A 24049-nucleotide genomic window follows, 5' to 3' on the forward strand; every position below is an offset into this window, starting at 1 on the left:
AGTTTAGCGATTAGCACGCCTGCTTGTCTGCTCATTCTTGTCATGTTTAATGGCGTACTTCATGGAAGTGAGGATTATAGACTTAGTGGAGCGACTCCACACTGCGTATGAACATACACAGTTAGAAAATAAAAACACTATCAGCCAGAGGGGATCAGCTTTTTCCCGGCAACTCGGCCGATACAAATGACAGATCAACACACGGAATACATCACTTTTTTACGGATCCAAGTAAGCCAAATCCGGTATTGGAAGTATCAATATTCAGGTATTCTTCGTGATAGGGATGTGCCGATCGATCAGTATCAGCCAGAAAGAGGGGCTTGTGCTGCTCTCTGCACTTCTCTTGCAGTTACCTGATGGTGAAGACCATGTCAATGGTTCTCTGATGGTGAAGACCATGTCAATGGTTCTCTGATGGTGAAGACCATGTCAATGGTTCTCTGATGGTGAAGACCATGTCAATGGTTCTCTGATGGTGAAGACCATGTCAATGGTTCTCTGATGGTGAAGACCATGTCAATGGTTCTCTGATGGTGAAGACCATGTCAATGGTCCTCTGATGGTGAAGACCATGTCAATGGTTCTCTGATGGTGAAGACCATGTCAATGGTCCTCTGATGGTGAAGACCATGTCAATGGTACTCTGATGGTGAAGACCATGTCAATGGTTCTCTGATGGTGAAGACCATGTCAATGGTTCTCTGATGGTGAAGACCATGTCAATGGTCCTCTGATGGTGAAGACCATGTCAATGGTTCTCTGATGGTGAAGACCATGTCAATGGTTCTCTGATGGTGAAGACCATGTCAATGGTTCTCTGATGGTGAAGACCATGTCAATGGTTCTCTGATGGTGAAGACCATGTCAATGGTTCTCTGATGGTGAAGACCATGTCAATGGTTCTCTGATGGTGAAGACCATGTCAATGGTTCTCTGATGGTGAAGACAATGTCAATGGTTCTCTGATGGTGAAGACCATGTCAATGGTCCTCTGATGGTGAAGACCATGTCAATGGTTCTCTGATGGTGAAGACCATGTCAATGGTTCTCTGATGGTGAAGACCATGTCAATGGTCCTCTGATGGTGAAGACCATGTCAATGGTTCTCTGATGGTGAAGACCATGTCAATGGTCCTCTGATGGTGAAGACCATGTCAATGGTTCTCTGATGGTGAAGACCATGTCAATGGTCCTCTGATGGTGAAGACCATGTCAATGGTTCTCTGATGGTGAAGACCATGTCAATGGTTCTCTGATGGTGAAGACCATGTCAATGGTTCTCTGATGGTGAAGACCATGTCAATGGTTCTCTGATGGTGAAGACCATGTCAATGGTTCTCTGATGGTGAAGACCATGTCAATGGTTCTCTGATGGTGAAGACCATGTCAATGGTTCTCTGATGGTGAAGACCATGTCAATGGTTGATCTTTCCAAGCGGAACCTGCACTGTGACTTTGGCTACACTCTATCAGACTCTGGCTACACTCTTAGCAGATTCTGGCTGCACTCTATCAGACTCTGGCTACACTCTTAGCAGATTCTGGCTACACTCTATCAGACTCTAACTACACTCTATCAGACTCTGGCTACACTCTATCAGACTCTGGCTACACTCTATCAGACACTGGCTACACTCTATCAGACTCTGGCTACACTCTATCAGACTCTAACTACACTCTATCAGACTCTGGCTACACTCTATCAGACTCTGGCTACACTCTATCAGACTCTGGCTACACTCTATCAGACACTGGCTACACTCTATCAGACTCTGGCTACACTCTATCAGACTCTAACTACACTCTATCAGACTCTGGCTACACTCTATCAGACTCTGGCTACACTCTATCAGACTCTGGCTACACTCTATCAGACACTGGCTACACTCTATCAGACTCTGGCTACACTCTATCAGACTCTGGCTACACTCTATCAGACTCTAACTACACTCTATCAGACTCTGGCTACACTCTATCAGACTCTGGCTACACTCTATCAGACTCTGGCTACACTCTATCAGACTCTGGCTACATTTATGGTTCATTTTCTTGATAAGTCAAGTAGTTGGAGGGTACACACATACTGTACTATTGTGTATTCACATTTTTATTATGTCTTATAGTTTTTATTCCAGTTGTAGTTGTGCTTTTCATATCCGATAAGTACATTTTATTATTACTCATTTTTCGTGTCATTGTTTCCTTCTCTATGTTGAAATGCTCTGGTGAGGGAAAAACCGTGACGTCACTATCAAAGCCTGGTGATATAGCGCCCCCTTATGGAATGTTTACAATAAAAACAACAACAAAATGATATCCAATGTTTCAGTAATTCCCACTAATAGTGTAATATTGAAATGATTCTGGGCCACATCTAATCGTGTACATCCTACCATGAGTTGTTTCCTTGATTTAGAAAACAACTCTAATAATGGGCCAGTTTTTTGGAATGGTTCTTTGAAATGAAGGACTCCTAAAGACCCTTGGAAGAAGAATATTATTTATGTAGTGAAGAGCTTCTGCTGTTTGTGGCCTTGGATCTTTGACATCATCAATGTTAAATACTTCCAGTATTACATGACACTTTTGCAATGCTATCATTTATGCAGATTATTCAAGCACACCACCTACAAACTTGCCACAGAAATGGCCTCAACAAGCCAAAGTCTGCAAGCCATCAATCAATATCTGGGAATCCCTTTTCTGTACATTTGTGTTAATAAATGTTCAATGTTTTGGATGATAAAAATCACATGTTTTTATCGCAACATTTAAAAATGATTATAACAACTGAACTGCTGTTATATCTTCTTCTTGTTTTAGCACATTTCTGGCTCTTCTCAAGTTGCAGTTACACTTGCAAGTCCAAGACACCAGGGGGCAGTAGTCTATAGTTTATGGCAGGGCTGTCAAACTCCTCTTCATTGAGGGTCACCTGCCATAATGGCTGTGATCAGAGGGCCACTTTGAAAGACATGATGGGCCACTTTAAATGACATGATGGGCAACATTAAATGACATGATGGGCCACTTTAAATGACATGATGGGCAACATTAAATGACATGATGGGCAACATTAAATGACATGATGGGCCACTTTAAATGACATGATGGGCAACATTAAATGACATGATGGGCCACTTTAAATGACATGATGGGCAACATTAAATGACATGATGGGCCACTTTAAATGACATGATGGCAACATTAAATGACATGATGGGCCACAATAAATGACATGATGGGCAACATTAAATGACATGATGGGCCACTTTAAATGACATGATGGGCAACATTAAATGACATGATGGGCAACATTAAATGACATGATGGTCCACTTTAAATGACATGATGGGTCACTTTAAATGACATGATGGGCCACTTTAAATGACATGATGGGCAACATTAAATGACATGATGGGCCACTTTAAATGACATGATGGGCAACATTAAATGACATGATGGGCCACTTTAAATGACATGATGGGCAACATTAAATGACATGATGGGCAACATTAAATGACATGATGGTCCACTTTAAATGACATGATGGGTCACTTTAAATGACATGATGGGCAACATTAAATGACATGATGGGCCACTTTAAATGACACGATGGGCAACATTAAATGACATGATGGGCAACATTAAATGACATGATGGGCCACTTTAAATGACATGATGGACAACATTAAATGACATGATGGGCAACATTAAATGACATGATGGGCAACATTAAATGACATGATGGGCAACATTAAATGACATGATGGGCCACTTTAAATGACATGATGGGCCACTTTAAATGACATGATGGGCAACATTAAATGACATGATGGGCCACTTTAAATGACATGATGGGCCACTTTAAATGACATGATGGGCAACATTAAATGACATGATGGGCCACTTTAAATGACATGATGGGCCACTTTAAATGACATGATGGGCAACATTAAATGACATGATGGGCCACTTTAAATGACATGATGGGCAACATTAAATGACATGATGGGCAACATTAAATGACATGATGGGCCACTTTAAATGACATGATGGGTAACATTAAATGACATGATGGGCAACTTTAAATGACATGATGAGCCACAATAAATGACATGATGGGCAACATTAAATGACATGATGGGCAACATTAAATGACATGATGGGTCACTTTAAATGACATGATGGGCAACATTAAATGACATGATGGGCAACATTAAATGACATGATGGGCCATTTTAAATGACATGATGGGCAACATTAAATGACATGATGGGCAACATTAAATGACATGATGGGCAACATTAAATGACATGATGGGCCACTTTAAATGACATGATGGGCCACTTTAAATGACATGATGGGCAACATTAAATGACATGATGGGCCACTTTAAATGACATGATGGGCCACTTTAAATGACATGATGGGCAACATTAAATGACATGATGGGCCACTTTAAATGACATGATGGGCCACTTTAAATGACATGATGGGCAACATTAAATGACATGATGGGCCACTTTAAATGACATGATGGGCAACATTAAATGACATGATGGGCCACTTTAAATGACATGATGGGCCACTTTAAATGACATGATGGGCAACATTAAATGACATGATGGGCCACTTTAAATGACATGATGGGCAACATTAAATGACATGATGGGCAACATTAAATGACATGATGGGCCACTTTAAATGACATGATGGGTAACATTAAATGACATGATGGGCCACTTTAAATGACATGATGAGCCACAATAAATGACATGATGGGCAACATTAAATGACATGATGGGCAACATTAAATGACATGATGGGTCACTTTAAATGACATGATGGGCCACTTTAAATGACATGATGGGCCACTTTAAATGACATGATGGGCCACTTTAAATGACATGATGGGCAACATTAAATGACATGATGGGCCAAATTAAATGACATGATGGGCCACATTAAATAACATGATGGGCAACATTAAATGACATGATGGGCAACATTAAATGACAGGATGGGCCACATTAAATGACATGATGGGCCACATTAAATGACATGATGGGCAACATTAAATGACATGGAAGACCACTTTGAATAACATGACAGGCCACAATAAATAATATGGCAAACCACATTAAATGACATGGAAAACCACATTGAATGACGTGGAAGACCACACCGAATGACATGACAAGCCACCTTAAATGATGTGGAAGACCAGATTGAATGGCATGATGGGCTGTTTTAAATGACGTGGCGAACCACATTAAATGATGTGGCAGACTACAATAGATGACATGGAAGACCACATTGAACGAAATGGCAGACCACATCCAATGATGTAGGAGACCACAATAAATTACATGGCAGACCACTTTAATGATGTAGAAGACCACATTGAAAGATGTGGACAACCACATTAAATGTTGGGACAACCACTTTAATTGTTGGGACAACCACATTAAATGTTGGGACAACCACATTGAATGTTGGGACAACCACATTGAATAACATGACGGGCTGTTTTAAATGTTGGGACAACCACATTAAATGTTGGGACAACCACATTAAATGTTGGGACAACCACATTAAATGTTGGGACAACCACATTGAATAACATGACGGGCTGTTTTAAATGTTGGGACAACCACATTAAATGTTGGGACAACCACATTGAATAACATGACGGGCTGTTTTAAATGTTGGGACAACCACATTAAATGTTGGGACAACCACATTGAATAACATGACGGGCTGTTTTAAATGTTGGGACAACCACATTAAATGTTGGGACAACCACATTGAATGTTGGGACAACCACATTAAATGATGTGGAAGACCACATTGAATAACATGAGGGGCCACTTTAAATGATGTGGCGGACACATGTGGTTTATGGTGTGTTGACTAGTAAATTCAGTCTCTGCTAAATCTCACCTTAGGTTGCGCCCTAGAAAGTGTTAATAGTGCAAGTACTGTACTTGTTGTAATGTGCATCTGAGTTCATTAACTCACCTGACATCTCACCTGACAACTCACCTGACAACTCACCTGACAACTCACCTGACAACTCAGGTGAGATTATCCATGCTGCTCTTTTCCTGTTCTTCTTAGCGTTGCAGGCGTGCCAAAGCAGGCAAGGAGGCGCCAACAACTTCCGACTCTTGGCCAGTTTATTCCTTGTCGGCGTAACCAGTTTGACAACACTCACCTGTCTCACCTGTTTCTGACCTTTACTGCCAACTGTTTGCACATAAACACTGCAAAGATATTGAACTATGTTCCCCAGACACGCCTTGTCCTTGTCGCTCCGCCAGACTCCATCATTAATAAATAACTAGCAGTAATAGCACAGCACACGTTGTGTTAGCACTTTGCTTTGGCAGTGAAAGAGGAAATCCTAGCAGAAACCAAAGAACACTTCAGCACGTGGACTTCCTCTTACGTGCGCTCGAACTGTGGCAGGAAAGAGCAGTCCTCCATCTTTTTGTGACAAAGACACGCATTCAGGTGAAGACTAGACTGTCTTTGAGCGCTTCCAACATGGACACCACGTCACAGGTAGGACCCACACACTTTCAGTTGTCCTTTGGTTCTAGATGTTCCAACATGGACACCACGTCACAGGTAGGACCCACACACTTTCACTTGTCCTTTGGTTCTAGATGTTCCAACATGGACACCACGTCACAGGTAGGACCCACACACTTTCACTTGTCCTTTGGTTCTAGATGTTCCAACATGGACACCACGTCACAGGTAGGACCCACACACTTTCAGTTGTCCTTTGGTTCTAGATGTTCCAACATGGACACCACGTCACAGGTAGGACCCACACACTTTCAGTTGTCCTTTGGTTCTAGATGTTCCAACATGGACACCACGTCACAGGTAGGACCCACACACTTTCACTTGTCCTTTGGTTGTAGATGTTCCAACATGGACACCACGTCACAGGTAGGACCCACACACTTTCAGTTGTCCTTTGGTTGTAGATGTTCCAACATGGACACCACGTCACAGGTAGGACCCACACACTTTCAGTTGTCCTTTGGTTCTAGATGTTCCAACATGGACACCACGTCACAGGTAGGACCCACACACTTTCACTTGTCCTTTGGTTCTAGATGTTCCAACATGGACACCACGTCACAGGTAGGACCCACACACTTTCAGTTGTCCTTTGGTTCTACATGTTCCAACATGGTCACCACGTCACAGGTAGGACCCACACACTTTCACTTGTCCTTTGGTTCTAGATGTTCCAACATGGACACCACGTCACAGGTAGGACCCACACACTTTCAGTTGTCCTTTGGTTCTAGATGTTCCAACATGGACACCACGTCACAGGTAGGACCCACACACTTTCAGTTGTCTTTTGGTTGTAGATGTTCCAACATGGACACCACGTCACAGGTAGGACCCACACACTTTCAGTTGTCCTTTGGTTCTAGATGTTCCAACATGGACACCACGTCACAGGTAGGACCCACACACTTTCAGTTGTCCTTTGGTTGTAGATGTTCCAACATGGACACCACGTCACAGGTAGGACCCACACACTTTCAGTTGTCCTTTGGTTCTAGATGTTCCAACATGGACACCACGTCACAGGTAGGACCCACACACTTTCAGTTGTCCTTTGGTTGTAGATGTTCCAACATGGACACCACGTCACAGGTAGGACCCACACACTTTCAGTTGTCCTTTGGTTCTAGATGTTCCAACATGGACACCACGTCACAGGTAGGACCCACACACTTTCAGTTGTCCTTTGGTTCTACATGTTCCAACATGGACACCACGTCACAGGTAGGACCCACACACTTTCAGTTGTCCTTTGGTTGTAGATGTTCCAACATGGACACCACGTCTTAGGTAGGACCCACACACTTTCAGTTGTCCTTTGGTTGTAGATGTTCCAACATGGACACCACGTCACAGGTAGGGCCCACACACTTTCAATTGTCCTTTTGGTTCTAGATGTTCCAACATGGACACCACGTCACAGGTAGGACCCACACACTTTCAGTTGTCCTTTGGTTCTACATGTTCCAACATGGACACCACGTCACAGGTAGGACCCACACACTTTCAATTGTCCTTTGGTTCTAGATGTTCCAACATGGCCACAACAGAGGCGGATCATGCAGACATGCCCGTGTTTCTCCTTCTTCTACATATACAGGCGCTTTTGGAAATCACAAATCAATACCTTAAGAGAAGGCAACGGGTGATTGCAGCTATTTGGGATACAACACTTCTCAGACGGCAAGAGAACTTTCCAATGCTGTCAGCTGTGATTCTACTTACCGAAAAACTTGGTCCCTTCCTCCCTGTGATGGTGATAGGCAGGGTGTGACTACAAATATTGCTTTATGGATGTGACTGTGAAATGACCAGACAGTGTGCATGATGCCTGCATCTTCGCTAACTCCGCAATTAGCACGCAGCTGAAAGATGGAACCATCTCCTCGTGTCCCAAACAGTTTATGGCATTATCTACTTTCTCATGTGGATTAAAGATGTGATTCACTACAATAGACACACTGGATTCTAGCACAACACTGGAGATAACTTTTCATTGAAGAACTTGCAGACAAAACACAGCAAACAAATCATTTTAAATAACTTCACAGTGAAGTGAAGTCATCTACTGGAGAGCAGATGGACGCTTTTTTTTTCTGCGCCGGTGGACGGAGGGGCCGGGGGTCTTAAACGGTGGCATTGTTGTGTGTGGACACGGATAAGGTTAGGTGGGATTTACCCTGGATAACCTTATCCGGCTTGGTGTAAACGGGGCCTAAATGGGCCCTAGTGAGAGAGTGTGAGTGTGAATGTTGTCTATCTGTGTTGGCTCTGTGATGAGGTGGTGACTTGTCCAGGGTGTACCCCGCCTTCCTTGTCCAGGGTGTTCCCCGCCTTCCTTGTCCAGGGTGTACCCCGCCTTCCTTGTCATGGGTGTACCCCGCCTTCCTTGTCATGGGTGTACCCCGCCTTTCTTGTCCAGGCTGTACCCCGCCTTCCTTGTCCAGGGTGTACCCCGCCTTCCTTGTCATGGGTGTACCCCGCCTTTCTTGTCCAGGCTGTACCCCGCCTTCCTTGTCCAGGGTGTACTCCGCCTTCCATTGTCCAGGGTGTTCCCCGCCTTCCTTGTCCAGGGTGTACTCCGCCTTCCATTGTCCAGGCTGTACCCCGCCTTCCTTGTCCAGGGTGTACTCCGCCTTCCATTGTCCAGGCTCTACCCCGCCTTCCTTGTCCAGGGTGTACTCCGCCTTCCATTGTCCAGGGTGTTCCCCGCCTTCCTTGTCCAGGGTGTACTCCGCCTTCCATTGTCCAGGCTGTACCCCGCCTTCCTTGTCCAGGGTGTACTCCGCCTTCCATTGTCCAGGCTGTACCCTGCCTTCCTTGTCCAGGGTGTACTCCGCCTTCCATTGTCCAGGCTGTACCCCGCCTTCCTTGTCCAGGGTGTACTCCGCCTTCCATTGTCCAGGGTGTTCCCCGCCTTCCATTGTCCAGGGTGTTCCCCGCCTTCCTTGTCCAGGCTGTACCCCGCCTTCCTTGTCCAGGGTGTACTCCGCCTTCCATTGTCCAGTGTGTTCCCCGCCTTCCTTGTCCAGGCTGTACCCCGCCTTCCTTGTCCAGGGTGTACTCCGCCTTCCATTGTCCAGGGTGTTCCCCGCCTTCCTTGTCCAGGGTGTTCTCCACCTTCCTTGTCCAGGGTGTACCCCGCCTTCCTTGTCCAGGGTGTTCCCCACCTTCCTTGTCCAGGGTGTACCCCTGCCTTTTGCCCGAATGCAGCTGAGATAGGCTCCAGCACCCCCCGCGACCCTGAGAGGGACAAGCGGTAGAAAATGGATGGATGGATGGATGGATGGATGGATGGATGGGCGATTACACCACACCCTGCTCCATTTTCTTGTTGAACTTGTGCCGCAGTTTGAAAACCCCTGAAATTGTGGTTTTGTTTTGTTTTGTTTTGTTTTGTTTTGTTTTGTTGTTTGTCTATGCATGGCACAATCACATGTGCGTGATATGTATCATTTATTGCTCATTTTTTGTTTGACTTTCGTAGCTGTATGTAGAAATGGCGGCGCTGAAGTGCCATGGCAGCTGCTTGCATCAGCTCGTCTTTTGTGTTCTTTCATGTTTCCCTCTTGTTTCCATGGCTTTTGACCTTATTGTGTACAATCTGCACTGTAACTGTTTGTCCCGTCCATGGAGCACTGAGCCCTTGAGGGTTGGCCCCTGGCATAAACATTGATGGTCGGCCCCTGGCATAAACATTGAGGGTCGGCCCCTGGCATAAACATTGAGGGTCGGCCCCTGGCATAAACATTGATGGTCGGCCCCTGGCATAAACATTGAGGGTCGGCCCCTGGCATAAACATTGAGGGTCGGCCCCTGGCATAAACATTGAGGGTCGGCCCCTGGCATAAACATTGATGGTCGGCCCCTGGCATAAACATTGAGGGTCGGCCCCTGGCATAAACATTGAGGGTCGGCCCCTGGCATAAACATTGAGGGTCGGCCCCTGGCATAAACATTGATGGTCGGCCCCTGGCATAAACATTGAGGGTCGGCCCCTGGCATAAACATTGAGGGTCGGCCCCTGGCATAAACATTGATGGTCGGCCCCTGGCATAAACATTGAGGGTCGGCCCCTGGCATAAACATTGAGGGTCGGCCCCTGGCATAAACATTGAGGGTCGGCCCCTGGCATAAACATTGAGGGTCGGCCCCTGGCATAAACATTGATGGTCGGCCCCTGGCATAAACATTGCATTCAATCAATAGTGACATTTGGAGCAATGAAGGGTTCAATGTGATCCAAATGAAACACCAGGAATATAAAAACTGACATTTCTCTTTTGGACTGTAGATTGCAAAATTGCGGAACAATTAGGAAATTCCATGTCATCACTCAGCGTTTCCTTTCTTCAAGGGTACAGCAGGGCAGCAGAACCCCAGGAGGAACTTGGACTTCTCGTCCTTGCGCGTTAAAAGTGAGCTGGTGAGGGACTGTCCAGGTGATGTTTGGGACAATGATGGGAGTGTCTGTGCACAGGAAGGAACAACAGTTGGGAGGACCACCAGAGAGGAGCTTGGTCTTTTTCATCCGCCAGAGACTTCTCAAGAAGTGGTAAATGATGCTCCTGTCTCACTTACATGATACAGTATTATCTGCCCCCTGGGGGTTGTTTGAGCACACTGCAGCTAGTCCTGGATAGTCCCACTCCTTAATGCTTCAGTGGTTTGCAGGATTCTCACAGGAATGAGGCAAAAATACAACCTTGTGGCCATGTCAGCACAGAAAAACCTACTCAGTGGCCTAGTGGTTAGAGTGTCCGCCCTGAGATCGGTAGGCTGTGAGTTCAAACCCCGGCCGAGTCATCAAACTTAGACTTCCATTTTATTGTCATTCAAATTTGAACTTTACAGTACAGATAAGAACGCAATTTTGTTGCATTAGCTCATGGTAAAGCAATAAGGTGCAGATATAAATAAATAGATTACTGTACAGATAAATATATTACACTTTTGCATATGCATCCACGTTTATGGATGTATGTTATATTGTCTTTATATTCCAGCCAGTTAATCCATTTTTGGGGGGGAATGAGGGGATTATTATGATGTGTTCAAGAGTCTTATGGCTTGAGGGAAGAAGCTGTTACAGAACCTGGAGGTTCTGCTTCGGAGGCTGTGGATCCTCTTTCTAGAGTCCAGCAGTGAAAACAGTCCTTGGTGGGGGTGGGAGGAGTCTCTGCAGATTTTCTGAGCCCTGGTCAGGCAGCGGCTTTTTGCGATCTCCTGGATAGGAGGAAGAGGAGTCCTGATGATCTTTTCCACCGTCCTCACCACTCTCTGGAGAGATTTCCAGTCTGAAGCACTGCAGGCTCCAGTCCAGACAGATGCAGTTGGTCTCTATAGTGCCTCTGTAGCATGTGGTGAGAATGGGGGGAGGGTGCTGTGCTCTTTTCATCTCACGCAAAAAGTGTTTGCTCTGCTGAGCTCTTTTTACAAGAGCTCGGTATGTAGGGACCAGGTCATATTGTCAGTTATCTGCACCCCCAGGAACTTGGTGCTGCTTACCATCTTCACTGCTGTGCCGTTGATGAAGAGTGGAATGTGACTGGACTGGTGCTTCTTGAAGTCGGCGATGATCTCCTTGGTCTTGACGATGTTCAGGACCAGGTTGTTGGTTCTGCACCAGTCAACCAGATGTTTCACCTCCTCCCTGTAGTCCATGTCGTTGTTGTCACGGATGAGGCCCACTTCTGTTGTGTACTTCACAATGTGGTTAGGAGTGGACCTGGCGCAGCAGTCATGGGTCATCAACGTGGACTCAGGATGCAGCCCTGGGGGAAGCCGGTGCTCAGGGAGATGGCACTGGAGGTGCTGTCGCCCACTCTCACAGACTGGGGTCTGTCTGTGAGGAAGTCAAGCAGCCAGTTGCATAGGGGGGTACTGAATCCAAGGTTTGCTCACTAAGTGCTGCGGGATAATGGTGTTGAACGCCGAGCTGAAGTCCAGAAACAACATCCCCACGTGTGTGTCATTTCCTTCTAGATGTTCTAAGCTCAGGTGGAGTGCAGAGGAGATGGCGTCCTCTGTGGAGCGGTTAGGGCGATAAGCAAACTGGTATGTGGGGGGAAGACTGGAGACAATGTATTCCTTTACCAGCTTTTCGAAGCACTTCAATATGATGGGGGTGAGTGCCACGGGGCTATAATCATTAAGGGAGGAGATTGTGGGTTTCTAAGGCACTGGAATGATTGTGGCCGTCTTAAAACATGATGGTACCACAGCCTGGGTCAGCGAGGTGTTGAAGATGTCTGTGAGAACCCCAGCCAGCTGGTCTGCACATCCCTTAAGCACCTCGCCCGGAATGTCATCAGGTCCCGCTGCTTTCCGGGGGTTCACTCTCCTCAGGGTTTCCCGGACATCCGCTGTGTCCAGGTAGAGTGGCTGCTCATCAGGGTGAGGGATGGATTTCCTCGCCGGAGTGGTGTTAAGTGCCTCAAACCTTGCAAAGTGGTTGTTTAGGTTGTTAAGGAAGCTGATACTGTTGTCACAGGGACGGGGGCAGCTTTATAGTCTGTGATGACCTGTATGCCCTGCCACATTTGTCTAGTGTTCGTGGGGTTCTCAAAGAAGTCCTGCACTTTCTGACTGAGCACGCTTTGCAACCCTAATGGCACGGTTCTGGTTAGCTGTGGCTGTTTTAAGTGCTACCATGTCGCCAGATTTAAAAGCCTTGTTCCGAGCCTTCAGCATTACACGTACCTCACTGTTCATCCAGGGTTTCTCGTTGGCCCGTGTGGGGATGTTTTTGATCACACAAACATTCTCCATGCACTTCTGAATGTATGCGGACACAGACTCTGCATACTCCTCCACACATGTGTGATGACTGTCAGTGGCGGCTGCTTTGAACATGTCCCAGTCTGTGCTTTCCAATGCTTCCATTGCTCCCTCTGGCCAGGTACTCACCTGCTTCCCTGTAGCTTGCTTCCTGATCAGCAGGGGCTTGTATGCAGGAATTAGCATCACAGATAGATGGTCTGAGGAGCCGAGGTGGGAGCGGGGTGCAGTTTTGAATGTGTGCTTAACATTGCTGTACACCATGTCCAATGTGCTTCCACATCTGGTTGCAAAATTCACATATTGATGGAAATGGGGGAACACAGTTTTCAAGTTAGCTTGATTAAAGTCCCCTGCCACGATGAAAACTCCCTCTGGATGTGTAGATTGCAGTACATTGATAGAGCAGTACAAAGCATTCAAGGCTTGTTTGATGTTAGCACTGGGAGGAATGTACACTGCTGTGAAGATCATAGCACTGAATTCCCGGGGTAAATAAAATGGCCTGCATTTTATAGTTAATAGTTCTACATAGGGAGAGCAGTGACATGAGACTATCTTCCCATTGTTGCACCAGTTGTTGTTGATATATATGCAAACACCACCGCCTCGGGATTTACCAGTGAGAGTGCTGCTCCTGTCCGACCGAAACATTGTTAGCCCCTCGATGCTAACTGCCTCGTCCGGAACGGATGGTTTCAGCCACGTTTCTGTGAGAAATATGGCGTAGCAGTCCCTCATCTCCTGTCTTGCATATAAATCCAGCTTCAGGTAGTCCAGTTTGTTCTCCAGGGAGCGGACATTTGAAAACAGGATGGAAGGAAGTGGCGTTCTGTGAGGATTAGCTTTTAGCTTTGTTGTTAGTCCAACTCGGCATCCCCGTTTCTGCTTCAGATCACACCGCTTACGTCTCCTCCGTCGACGGTCCCCGCTGGTACTTGGCTCCGCTGCTTCACAGGCCGCTGGATGTAGCCGGCGCAGTATTCCCATGCTACCGATGAGGTCCAGCGTATACGCATCTTTGGTCTAAAACGGTTTGATTTATTTACATCTAAAATTGTCTGGCGGTCGTATGTTACTATGGAGTGACTACGCTGGAAGTTAACTTTGAAATCTACAGAATTTACCGATATATTTGCCAAAAGAGTTCCATTACTACCACGAGCCTCTGCAGCCGCAGCCGTGCAGGGCGCCGCCGTCTTGATATCATACCAAAGACTATAAAAATGGGAGCCATTACCTCCCTGCTTAGCACTCAGCATCAAGGGTTGGAATTGGGGGTTAAATCACCAAGAATGATTCCCGGGCGCGGCCATTGCTGCTGCCCACTGCTCCCCTCACCTCCCAGGGGGTGATCAAGGGTGATGGGTCAAATACAGAGAATAATTTCGCCACACCTAGTGTGTGTGTGTGTGTGTGTGTGTGACTATCATTGGTACTTTAACTTGAACTTGAACTTAAAAGCATGCAGACTCTGTGAGAGTATAAGTATGTCAAACGATGTCATCTTCTCACAGAAACATCTGGAAAGGAAGAGGCTCATGCCGCCGTCGCCCGGCTACACAGCAGTGAGGCCCGCACCAACCAAGCAGGTACCAATCCAAGAACTACTTCTCAAACTTTCTTCACTCACTTGGCTTTCCAAGTACCACCATAATGACAAACATTTGAAAAAGTAGCATAGTATGCCTAAATATTCATCAAAAACAAGGCAGTGGTATTGTTCAACAAGTGTTTTGAATATTGCTGGCCACCATAACATTGCACACAGTTCGAACGGTAACACTGTGTTAGAATATTTGATTAGGTGATTCTTTGGCATACCACTAAATGGAGCCCAAGTACCACTAGTGGTACTTAAATCACTGGTATATTAAACAATCCTTTTTCTGGTACCCAGGAATAGATACATGTACTCAACGCTACCAATTTTTGTTCACGCGGTAATAAATGTTCACTTGTTTAGGAGGATGATCTATTCTTTCAATCAGTTGTTATATCTTCTTTTCATTTGCATTCATTTCAGTGTGTCCTAGGTGAGTTGCCGTAGTCAGGAAGTAGTCTTTAAAGTAGGGTTTAGTACGTACTAGGAATGGGCGATACGACCTAAAATCTATATCACATTATATATTGCACCCGCCGACGATAACAATATGTATCGGCATGTTTTGTTCGTTATACAAATGATGCGGACCAAAAACTTTGCAGACAATAACGAAGACGACAAAGGATTGTGTGCAAATAAGAAATATCCACCTAACCACTGTAGTATCGACCCTAAACGGTTATCAATATTTGTATCGATCCGCCCACCTTTGTTTACAACCAGGAGCTCTAGCTTAGTGGTTACCATCAATTGATTAACGTGGACCCCGACTTAAACAAGTGGAAAAACTTATTGGGGTGTTACCATTTAGTGGTCAATTGTAGGGAATATGTACTGTACTGTGCAATCTACTAATAAAAGTCTCAATCAATCAATCACTTAACATCTGTACTTAGTGCACTTAAATTGGACACTTAGTAAGTGCATTTATTTTGCACACTTAACTTTTGCACTTTACATGTACATTTAAAATGTGTACTATGTGCATTTAACTTGTGCACCCGTGATTGAAAACCATGATTGATAACTGCCCTTTGCTAGCTTAAAAGTTAACAGAAAAACAAGAGACATTAATGTATTTCCCCATCAAGAAAGGATACACCCCAATCTAAAGGAGTATAAACACGAGCAACTTCATTATTCAACAAGCTGTGCTCTCTTAGGACACAGTGATTGTTCTATACTCAGGAATACCAAAGGTGTTCTTAAGGACCGCTGGACAGAGTGGGGCGCCACAACGCCCGCCAGAAAGAATGGTTTTAATATGGCAAACACACAAAATATGCAAGTTAGATTTCCAAAATATACTGCAATGTAGAATATTTGATGTGAAATAATTGGAATCTTGAACATTGATTTTGATTCATTATTACTTTTGGAGCAAAAAAACAAACTGTATGGCAGCTTTGTGTTGTTAGTGCCAACATTTCCTTGTTACTTTTCAATGGTATGCGCTTTTATTCCACATCTTATGTTTTTTGTTTTTTAGTAGTAGTCATTTTACAATGTGTTAGAAAATGAGCTGTGGGTGGAAAATGGCCCCCGGGCCAAACTTAGGACACCCCTAACATATATACCTACAGCCTGTATATACCATTAGCTCCATTGTTAGCTGACTTTTGCTAGCCTTTATTTTGGAGTTAGAATGCATGAAAGAATGTCTTCTTGTCTTGCATAAGGAGTGGAAATGATAGACGCAATTCTCCCCAAAAAAGTGATTACTAGCATTCTTTACACCATGTAGCTACAACACCGCTTCTTTACACCATGTAGCTACAACACCACTTCTTTACACCATGTAGCTACAACACCACTTCTTTACACCATGTAGCTACAACACCACTTCTTTACACCATGTAGCTACAACACCACTTCTTTACACCATGTAGCTACAACACCACTTCTTTACACCATGTAGCTACAACACCACTTCTTTACACCATGTAGCTACAACACCACTTCTTTACACCATGTAGCTACAACACCACTTCTTTACACCATGTAGCTACAACACCACTTCTTTACACCATGTAGCTACAACACCACTTCTTTACACCATGTAGCTACAACACCACTTCTTTACACCATGTAGCTACAACACCACTTCTTTACACCATGTAGCTACAACACCACTTCTTTACACCATGTAGCTACAACACCACTTCAGTTAATCATCAAATTTGAATTTTTTGTTTGCTTTGTGTTTTTTTTAAATACATTCTTTTCTTGATAAACAATTTTCAAAACTAGTTTGAAAAAAAGCATTTGTTCTCATAGGGTTCTAATATTTTTTTAAATTTTTTATTTATTTTTGGTATTTTTGTTGTAATTATTTAAAAACAAAACTATTCTCAAACGATTTTGACTTTTTTTCCCCCTTGAAAAATACTTTTTATTTAATTTAATACAATTTTATAACTAATGGAATCATAACTTTTTAACTTATGCCCCCCAAATTACAACCATTGTCATAGAATTATTACTCTTTTTCAGTTTGACAATTTTCCCACCATTTTTTATTAAGGTCATGAATTATTTTTCTTTTTTTAGCACAATTTTAAACCTCATTGAATTGTGCCTTTTTTTGTTTCCAGAATTTTTTTTGCAAATAAACATGTTTCATTAGAATATAACTTTTTTTTAAATGCTTATTTAAAAAAAAAAAAAAGTTAATCCGAAGCACAAAAAAAAATGTTTCCAAGAAAAAAAAGCAATATTCCTAAATAAATATTCCTAAAAAAATTATAATAAGAGTCATAATTTTCTGAGGTATAAAATTGGAATTAAAAAATCAATAGTAATAATCTTTATTAAATGCTGTTGATCAGAGTGAGCTTTGCGCGAGAGATCCTTTTTTTTTTTTTTTTTAGCTTTTTGGCTGTCGGTGAGAAATCCCACAGTAGCACGAGGACGTGAAGGCAGCACGGCTCGAACACACGCACACACACACAGAGACACACACACACACACACACACACACACGCACACACACACACACACACGAAAACACACACACACACACACACACACACACACAAAGACACAGAGACACACACACGTAGACGTAGAGACGGTAGAAGAAGCGTGATGGTGGACGGTTAGTAATGGGCGGGAAGAGTTAGCATGGAGTGCAGAAGGTAAGAAGGTTAGGCGGCCATGAGTGAAGTGGTGAGGAGGAAGAAGTGAAGATGAGTGAAGTGGTGAGGAGGAGACGACGTGTGACGGACTTAAAGAGCAGATGGAGTGAGTGTTTGGAAACTTTTGCTTTTTTACCTTCGCCTGCTCGACTAAAATATTGTTCGACTAAACATTGTTCGACTAAAACATTGTTCGACTAAAACATTGTTCGACTGAAACATTGTTCGACTAAAACATTGTTCGACTAAAACATTGTTCGACTGAAACATTGTTCGACTAAAACATCGCTGGCTGGAAACAAAACGTTTGTTTCCAGCCAGCGTGTTTGATGATGAAGATGATGTCTGTGGAGACACCTGTCATACTTTGTTGTTGTTGTTGTTGTCAGGTGTCATGGCTGCTACTTATATTGTTCCGTATATACTATTATATCACTCTTTATATTGTGCCATATATACTATTATATCACTCTTTATATTGTGCCATATATACTATTATATCACTTTTTATATTGTGCCATATATACTATTATATCACTTTTTACATTGTGCCATATATACTATTATATCACTTTTTATATTGTGCCATATATACTATTATATCACTCTTTATATTGATTGATTGATTGATTGGGACTTTTATTAGTAGGTTGCACAGTGAAGTACATATTCCGTACAATTGACCACTAAATGGTAACACCCCAATAAGTTTTTCAACTTGTTTAATTTGGGGTCATGATTCATGATACAGATATATACTATCATATATACTATCATCATAATACAGTCATCACACAAGATAATCACATTGAATTATTTACATTATTTACAATCAGGGGTGTGGGGGGGGGGGGGATATGGACATCAAGTAGTGGACATAGATAGAGAGAGAGAGAGAGAGAGAGAGAGAGAGAGAGAGAGAGAGAGAGAGATCAGAAGGCATAAGAAAAAGTATCTGCATTTGATTGTTTACATTTGATTATTAGCAATCCGGGGAGGGTGTTAGTTTAGGGTTGTAGCTGCCTGGAGGTGAACTTTTATTGCGGTTTTGAAGGAGGATAGAGATGCCCTTTCTTTTATAACTGTTGGGAGTGCATTCCACATTGATGTGGCATAGAAAGAGAATGAGTTAAGACCTTTGTTAGTTCAGAATCTGGGTTTAACGTGGTTAGTGGAGCTCCCCCTGGTGTTGTGGTTATGGCGGTCATTTACGTTAAGGAAGTACATTACCGTTCAAAAGTTTGGGGTCACATGTAAATGTCCTTATTTTTGAAGGAAAAGCACTGTACTTTTCAATGAAGATAACTATAAACTAGTCTTAACTTGAAAGAAATACACTCTATACATTGCTAATGTGGTAAATGACTATTCTAACTGCAAATGTCTGCTTTTTGGTGCAATATCTACATAGGTGTATAGAGGCCCATTTCCAGCAACTATCACTCCAGTGTTCCAATGGTACAATGTGTTTGCTCATTGGCTCAGAAGGCTAATTGATGATTACAAAACCCTTGTGCAATCATGTTCACACATCTGAAAACAGTTTAGCTCCTTACAGAAGCTACAAAACTGACCTTCCTTTGAGCAGATTGACTTTCTGGAGCATCACATTTGTGGGCTCAATTAAACGCTCAAAATGGCCAGAAAAAGAGAACTTTCATCTGAAACTCGACAGTCTATTCTTGTTCTTAAAAATGAAGGCTATTCCACTAAATTGTTTGGGTGACCCCAAACTTTTGAACGGTAGTGTAGTTTGACATGTACTTCGGTATCAAGGAGGTGTAGTGGATTTTATAGACTAGGCTCAGTGCAAGTTGTTTAACTCTGTCCTCCACCTTGAGCCAGCCCACTTTGGAGAAGTGGGTAGGAGTGAGGTGGGATCTGGGGTGGAGGTCTAGAAGTAACCTGACTAGCTTGTTCTGAGATGTTTGGAGTTTAGATTTGAGGGTTTTGGAGGTGCTAGGGTACCAGGAGGTGCATGCGTAATCGAAAAAGGGTTTAACGAGAGTTCCTGCCAGAATCCTCAAGGTGCTTTTGTTGACCAGAGAGGAGATTCTGTAGAGAAATCTCGTTCGTTGGTTAACCTTTTTGATTACCTTGGTTGCCATTTTATCACAGTAAAGGTTAGCCTCTAGAATGGAACCTAGGTAGGTGACCTCATCTTTCCTGGTGATAACAATGTCACCCACTTTTATAGTGAAGTCATTGACTTTCTTAAGGTTGATGTGGGAGCCAAACAGGATGGAATCCGTTTTACCCAAGTGTATGGATAGCTTGTTGTCAGCGAGCCAGGTGCAAGTTCTACAGAGTTCAGCACTGAGGATTTTCTCCACCTGTGACTTGTCCTTGTCGGATACCAGCAAGGCAGAGTCATCCGCAAACAAAAACAATTCACAGTCGCATGCCGATGACAAGTCGTTTATGTATATTAGGAACAGTAAAGGTCCCAATATACTGCCTTGGGGGACTCCACAGCTCACCGAGAGGGGGGGGGGCACGGTGCCGTTCACCTCTACCACCTGCTCCCTCCCCTCCAAGTAAGATTGCATCCAGCTCCATGAGGTTTTGTTAAATCCGATTGCTCTGAGCTTATCCACCAGTATAGCGTGGTTAACGGTGTCAAAGGCCTTCTGAAGGTCCAGCATGACCATGCCGCAGTATTTGCCCGCGTCCACCTCATGTTTGATGTGGTCGGTTAGATAGAGAAGGCATGTGTCAGTGGAGTGGTTAGTTCTGAAGCCGGATTGGAATTTGTACATGAGTTTATTAGTGGCAAGGTAACTATCGACCTGTTCATAAACTATTTTCTCCATTACTTTGGAAATGGAACTGAGAATAGAAACAGGTCGGTAGTTGCCAGGTTCCAATTTGCTTCCTTTTTTAAAGAGGGGAGTTACTCTTGCTATCTTAAAATCTTTTGGTACTTGGCCTTGTGTAATTGATAGGTTTATTATGTGCGTGATGATCGGGGCAATGATGGAGGCAGAGTCCCTGAGGAATCTGGAGGGAATATTATCAAGGCCGGTGGCCTTGTTAGGGTGGAGCGCGCTCAATTTTTTAAACACTTCATCAGCTGTGACCATTTGTAATTTGAAATCATCGTTGGATACTCCTAGCTTTCTGTAGAAGACTTTAATGTGTTCTACACCAAAGCGACCAGAGTGGTGGGACAGCTTGTTGACAAGAGTTGCGGCTATGCTGGTGAAAAAGGTGTTAAGTCTGCTAGCTACCTCCATTTTGTCTGTAATGAGGGAGTCACCCTCCTTGATGCTGATGTTGGTGAGTCTGGTTTTAAGTTTCTGGCTGCAACCAGGAAGCTGGTTGTTGAGAATTTTCCAGAGCTCACGTGGCTTATTTGTGTTTTCCTCTATTTTGTCGTTAATGTAATTTTTTTTTAAGGATTTAGTCAGGTTGGTTGACTTATTTCTTAATTTATTGCATTGCTTTTTGAGAGTTGAAAGGAGTGATTTGAGCTTGATATTATTGGGTTGTTTATCTACTTCTGTTTTACATTTTTGGTATTCGGAGTATTTTCTGTCTGTCTTTTATGGCAGCTAATAGGTCCGGATTCATCCACGGTTCCAAGCGGGCTTTGATCCTGACTGTTTTCACGGGAGCCGTGTCATTTAGTATCTTTAGGAACGCCGTTTTGAAGCGATCCCAAGCAACATCGACCAGGTTGCTCGCGAGCACGGGACCAGTCCCACTCATCTCATTTTAAATTGAAATTGTCATTGGAGTATTTTTTGAGGGATCTGGATTGGGCTGTTATGTGGCCATTGGCTTTGGGTTTAGCTATTTTGCGGTTGCAGAAGGTTAGATAGTGGTCGCTAAGACCACAGATCATGACCCCACTATTTTTTATTTTAGGCCGGTCTGAAGTGAGAATGAGATCTATGGTTGATTGGGTGGAATCACACACCCTTGTCGGTAGCGCTATTAGCTGGGAAAGACCTTGCAGATTACAAAACTTGCTGTAGGATCTGAAGACAGGCGCATCTTTGCGTTGAATATTTGTGTTCAGATCCCCAGTTATAATTTTCTCCACGTTGTCTGTCCCTGCCAAGGACTCTTCCAGAGCCCCATAGAAATCACTCTGATTAGGGGGTCTATAAACAGTCCCTATTAGTACCGGCTTAGCGTTTTTAAATTTGAGCCATATATACTATTCTATCACTCTTTATATTGTGCCATTTATACTATTATATCACTCTTTATATTGTGCCATATATACTATTATATCACTCTTTATATTGTGCCATATATACTCTACTTTGTGTTGTGTTGATGACTGCTGGCAAGTCAAAGAAAAATAACAGTAAAGTCACTCGTTTAAAGGAAGATTTTGGCGGATTTTCATAAAAAGCAGGCTATCAAGTGGGTCAATATATATATATTTTTAAAAAGTAATTTATTCAAAGTAGACAAAAAAGAGATGACATGGCAAAGTTGTGTTTTGGAAGGGTTGAAACCCGCTGAGATGCAGTGCTTAGAAATGATGCAACAATTCAACAATGAATGCTTATTTAGTGAAACCAAAAGAAATGTAAAACTGCATCAATACACATCAATTAAAGATGCATCAATAATGGATAGTCAGAACGGAATGGTGAGTTGCCCTAAGATTCCCACTCAGACAGATAGTTTTTAATACCATGACTGACCAATTAGTTTGCTTTAATGAAGTCTATTTTACACACGCAAAATGGACATAAATGCACATTTAATGACAGTTTAAAAAAATGACCTGCCGTGCGTATATATATATAATGTATATATTTTAGCCCAATGTCTAAACAATTTTGCCCAGTCAAAAATGTTGGACACTCCTGGTTTAGACTGAAGTCACATTTGAAAAGATCAGGTTCCAATGGGATCTGGACTTCAAGGCCTGAATCTGGTGGCAAAAGATGGCACTTTGGTGCGTTTAGACTGGCAAAAAAGATCCGATGTGTGTCACTTGAGGGCAAAAGAAATATGGTTTGATGCTCAGTGTAAATTCTCTTGATATGGCAGAAGAAGCATGCTGTTGTGACATGTTCAGGAGCCTCTGGGCATGAAGAAAGCTATTTTTTACAACTAACCCAGCCAGTGTACGCTCAACAAGCCACTGCAGTACATGCTGTGATCTATTGGGATGTTTGCTTGCTATAGATTGAAAATGAAACCATGTTGTTTCTACAGTTCATGTTTTCATATTTCACATCACACACAGATACTCTTCAAGTGACCCACTTCCAATTTTTTCCCCCCGTGTGAGTCACAGCTATTCGTCATGTGTACGCTGAAAGAAAACAGGAATTAGGCCTCGGTCATTTGTTGAGAAAAAGAAAAGGTTTGATGAATGCTTTATCAGTGAAAAGTTGATATAGAGCTACATCCATGGGGGGTAAATCAGGCTGAACTATGACTGACACTAAGCAATCTTCTGCCTTTTGAAAGAATCACGTGGCTTTGCTTTAAAGGTAATGTTCGACAGAATGTTTGTTTACTTGCTATCCTGAGTATTGACACTGCATGTACTTGACTTGTGGCCCTCACTTCATGGAAGAAGAGTGCTTTCCATGCCATGTTAAAAACTCTCACACCATACAAGTCTTTTATATCCAGAATTTTTGATATTTTTATATCAAAAATAAGGACCGGGAGAAAAATATGTTAAATGTTAAAACATTATAACAGGAGTGTCCATACTTTTTCACTGGGGGGCCACATTGGGCTTAAAACATTTGGCCGGGGGCTGAAAGCCGACTGCATGGAAAGTAACTATATGTATATATATATATGTATATATGTGTATATGTATATATATGTGTGTGTGTATTAGGGTTGTACAGTTAACCGGTATTAGTATAGTACCGCGATACTAATGAATCATATTCGGTACTATACCGCCTCTGAAAAGTACCGGTCCGACCCCCTG

General features: G+C 43.3%; 1 protein-coding gene across 3 annotated transcripts in view; it reads left to right on the top strand.

Annotated features, from left to right (window-relative positions):
- The first annotated feature begins 6310 nt into the window (after window positions 1-6310).
- The window catches only part of LOC133645421 (DENN domain-containing protein 2D-like), an 88657-nt gene continuing 70918 nt past the window's right edge, over window positions 6311-24049 (top strand). The window contains exons 1-4 of one of the 3 annotated variants that reach the window (XM_062040255.1): window positions 6311-6573; window positions 10961-11021; window positions 11084-11158; window positions 14901-14975. In XM_062040255.1, the coding sequence (XP_061896239.1) occupies window positions 6556-6573; window positions 10961-11021; window positions 11084-11158; window positions 14901-14975 (229 nt within the window). In that variant the 5' untranslated portion in view covers window positions 6311-6555. Of the gene's footprint in view, window positions 6574-7993; window positions 8093-10960; window positions 11022-11083; window positions 11159-14900; window positions 14976-17960; window positions 18233-24049 lie in introns of those variants that run through there. The other 2 variants (XM_062040254.1, XM_062040256.1) reach the window with 2 other exon arrangements.

Source organism: Entelurus aequoreus, unplaced genomic scaffold, assembly GCF_033978785.1.
Source record: "Entelurus aequoreus isolate RoL-2023_Sb unplaced genomic scaffold, RoL_Eaeq_v1.1 HiC_scaffold_53, whole genome shotgun sequence".
Classification (NCBI taxonomy): Eukaryota; Metazoa; Chordata; class Actinopteri; order Syngnathiformes; family Syngnathidae; genus Entelurus; species Entelurus aequoreus.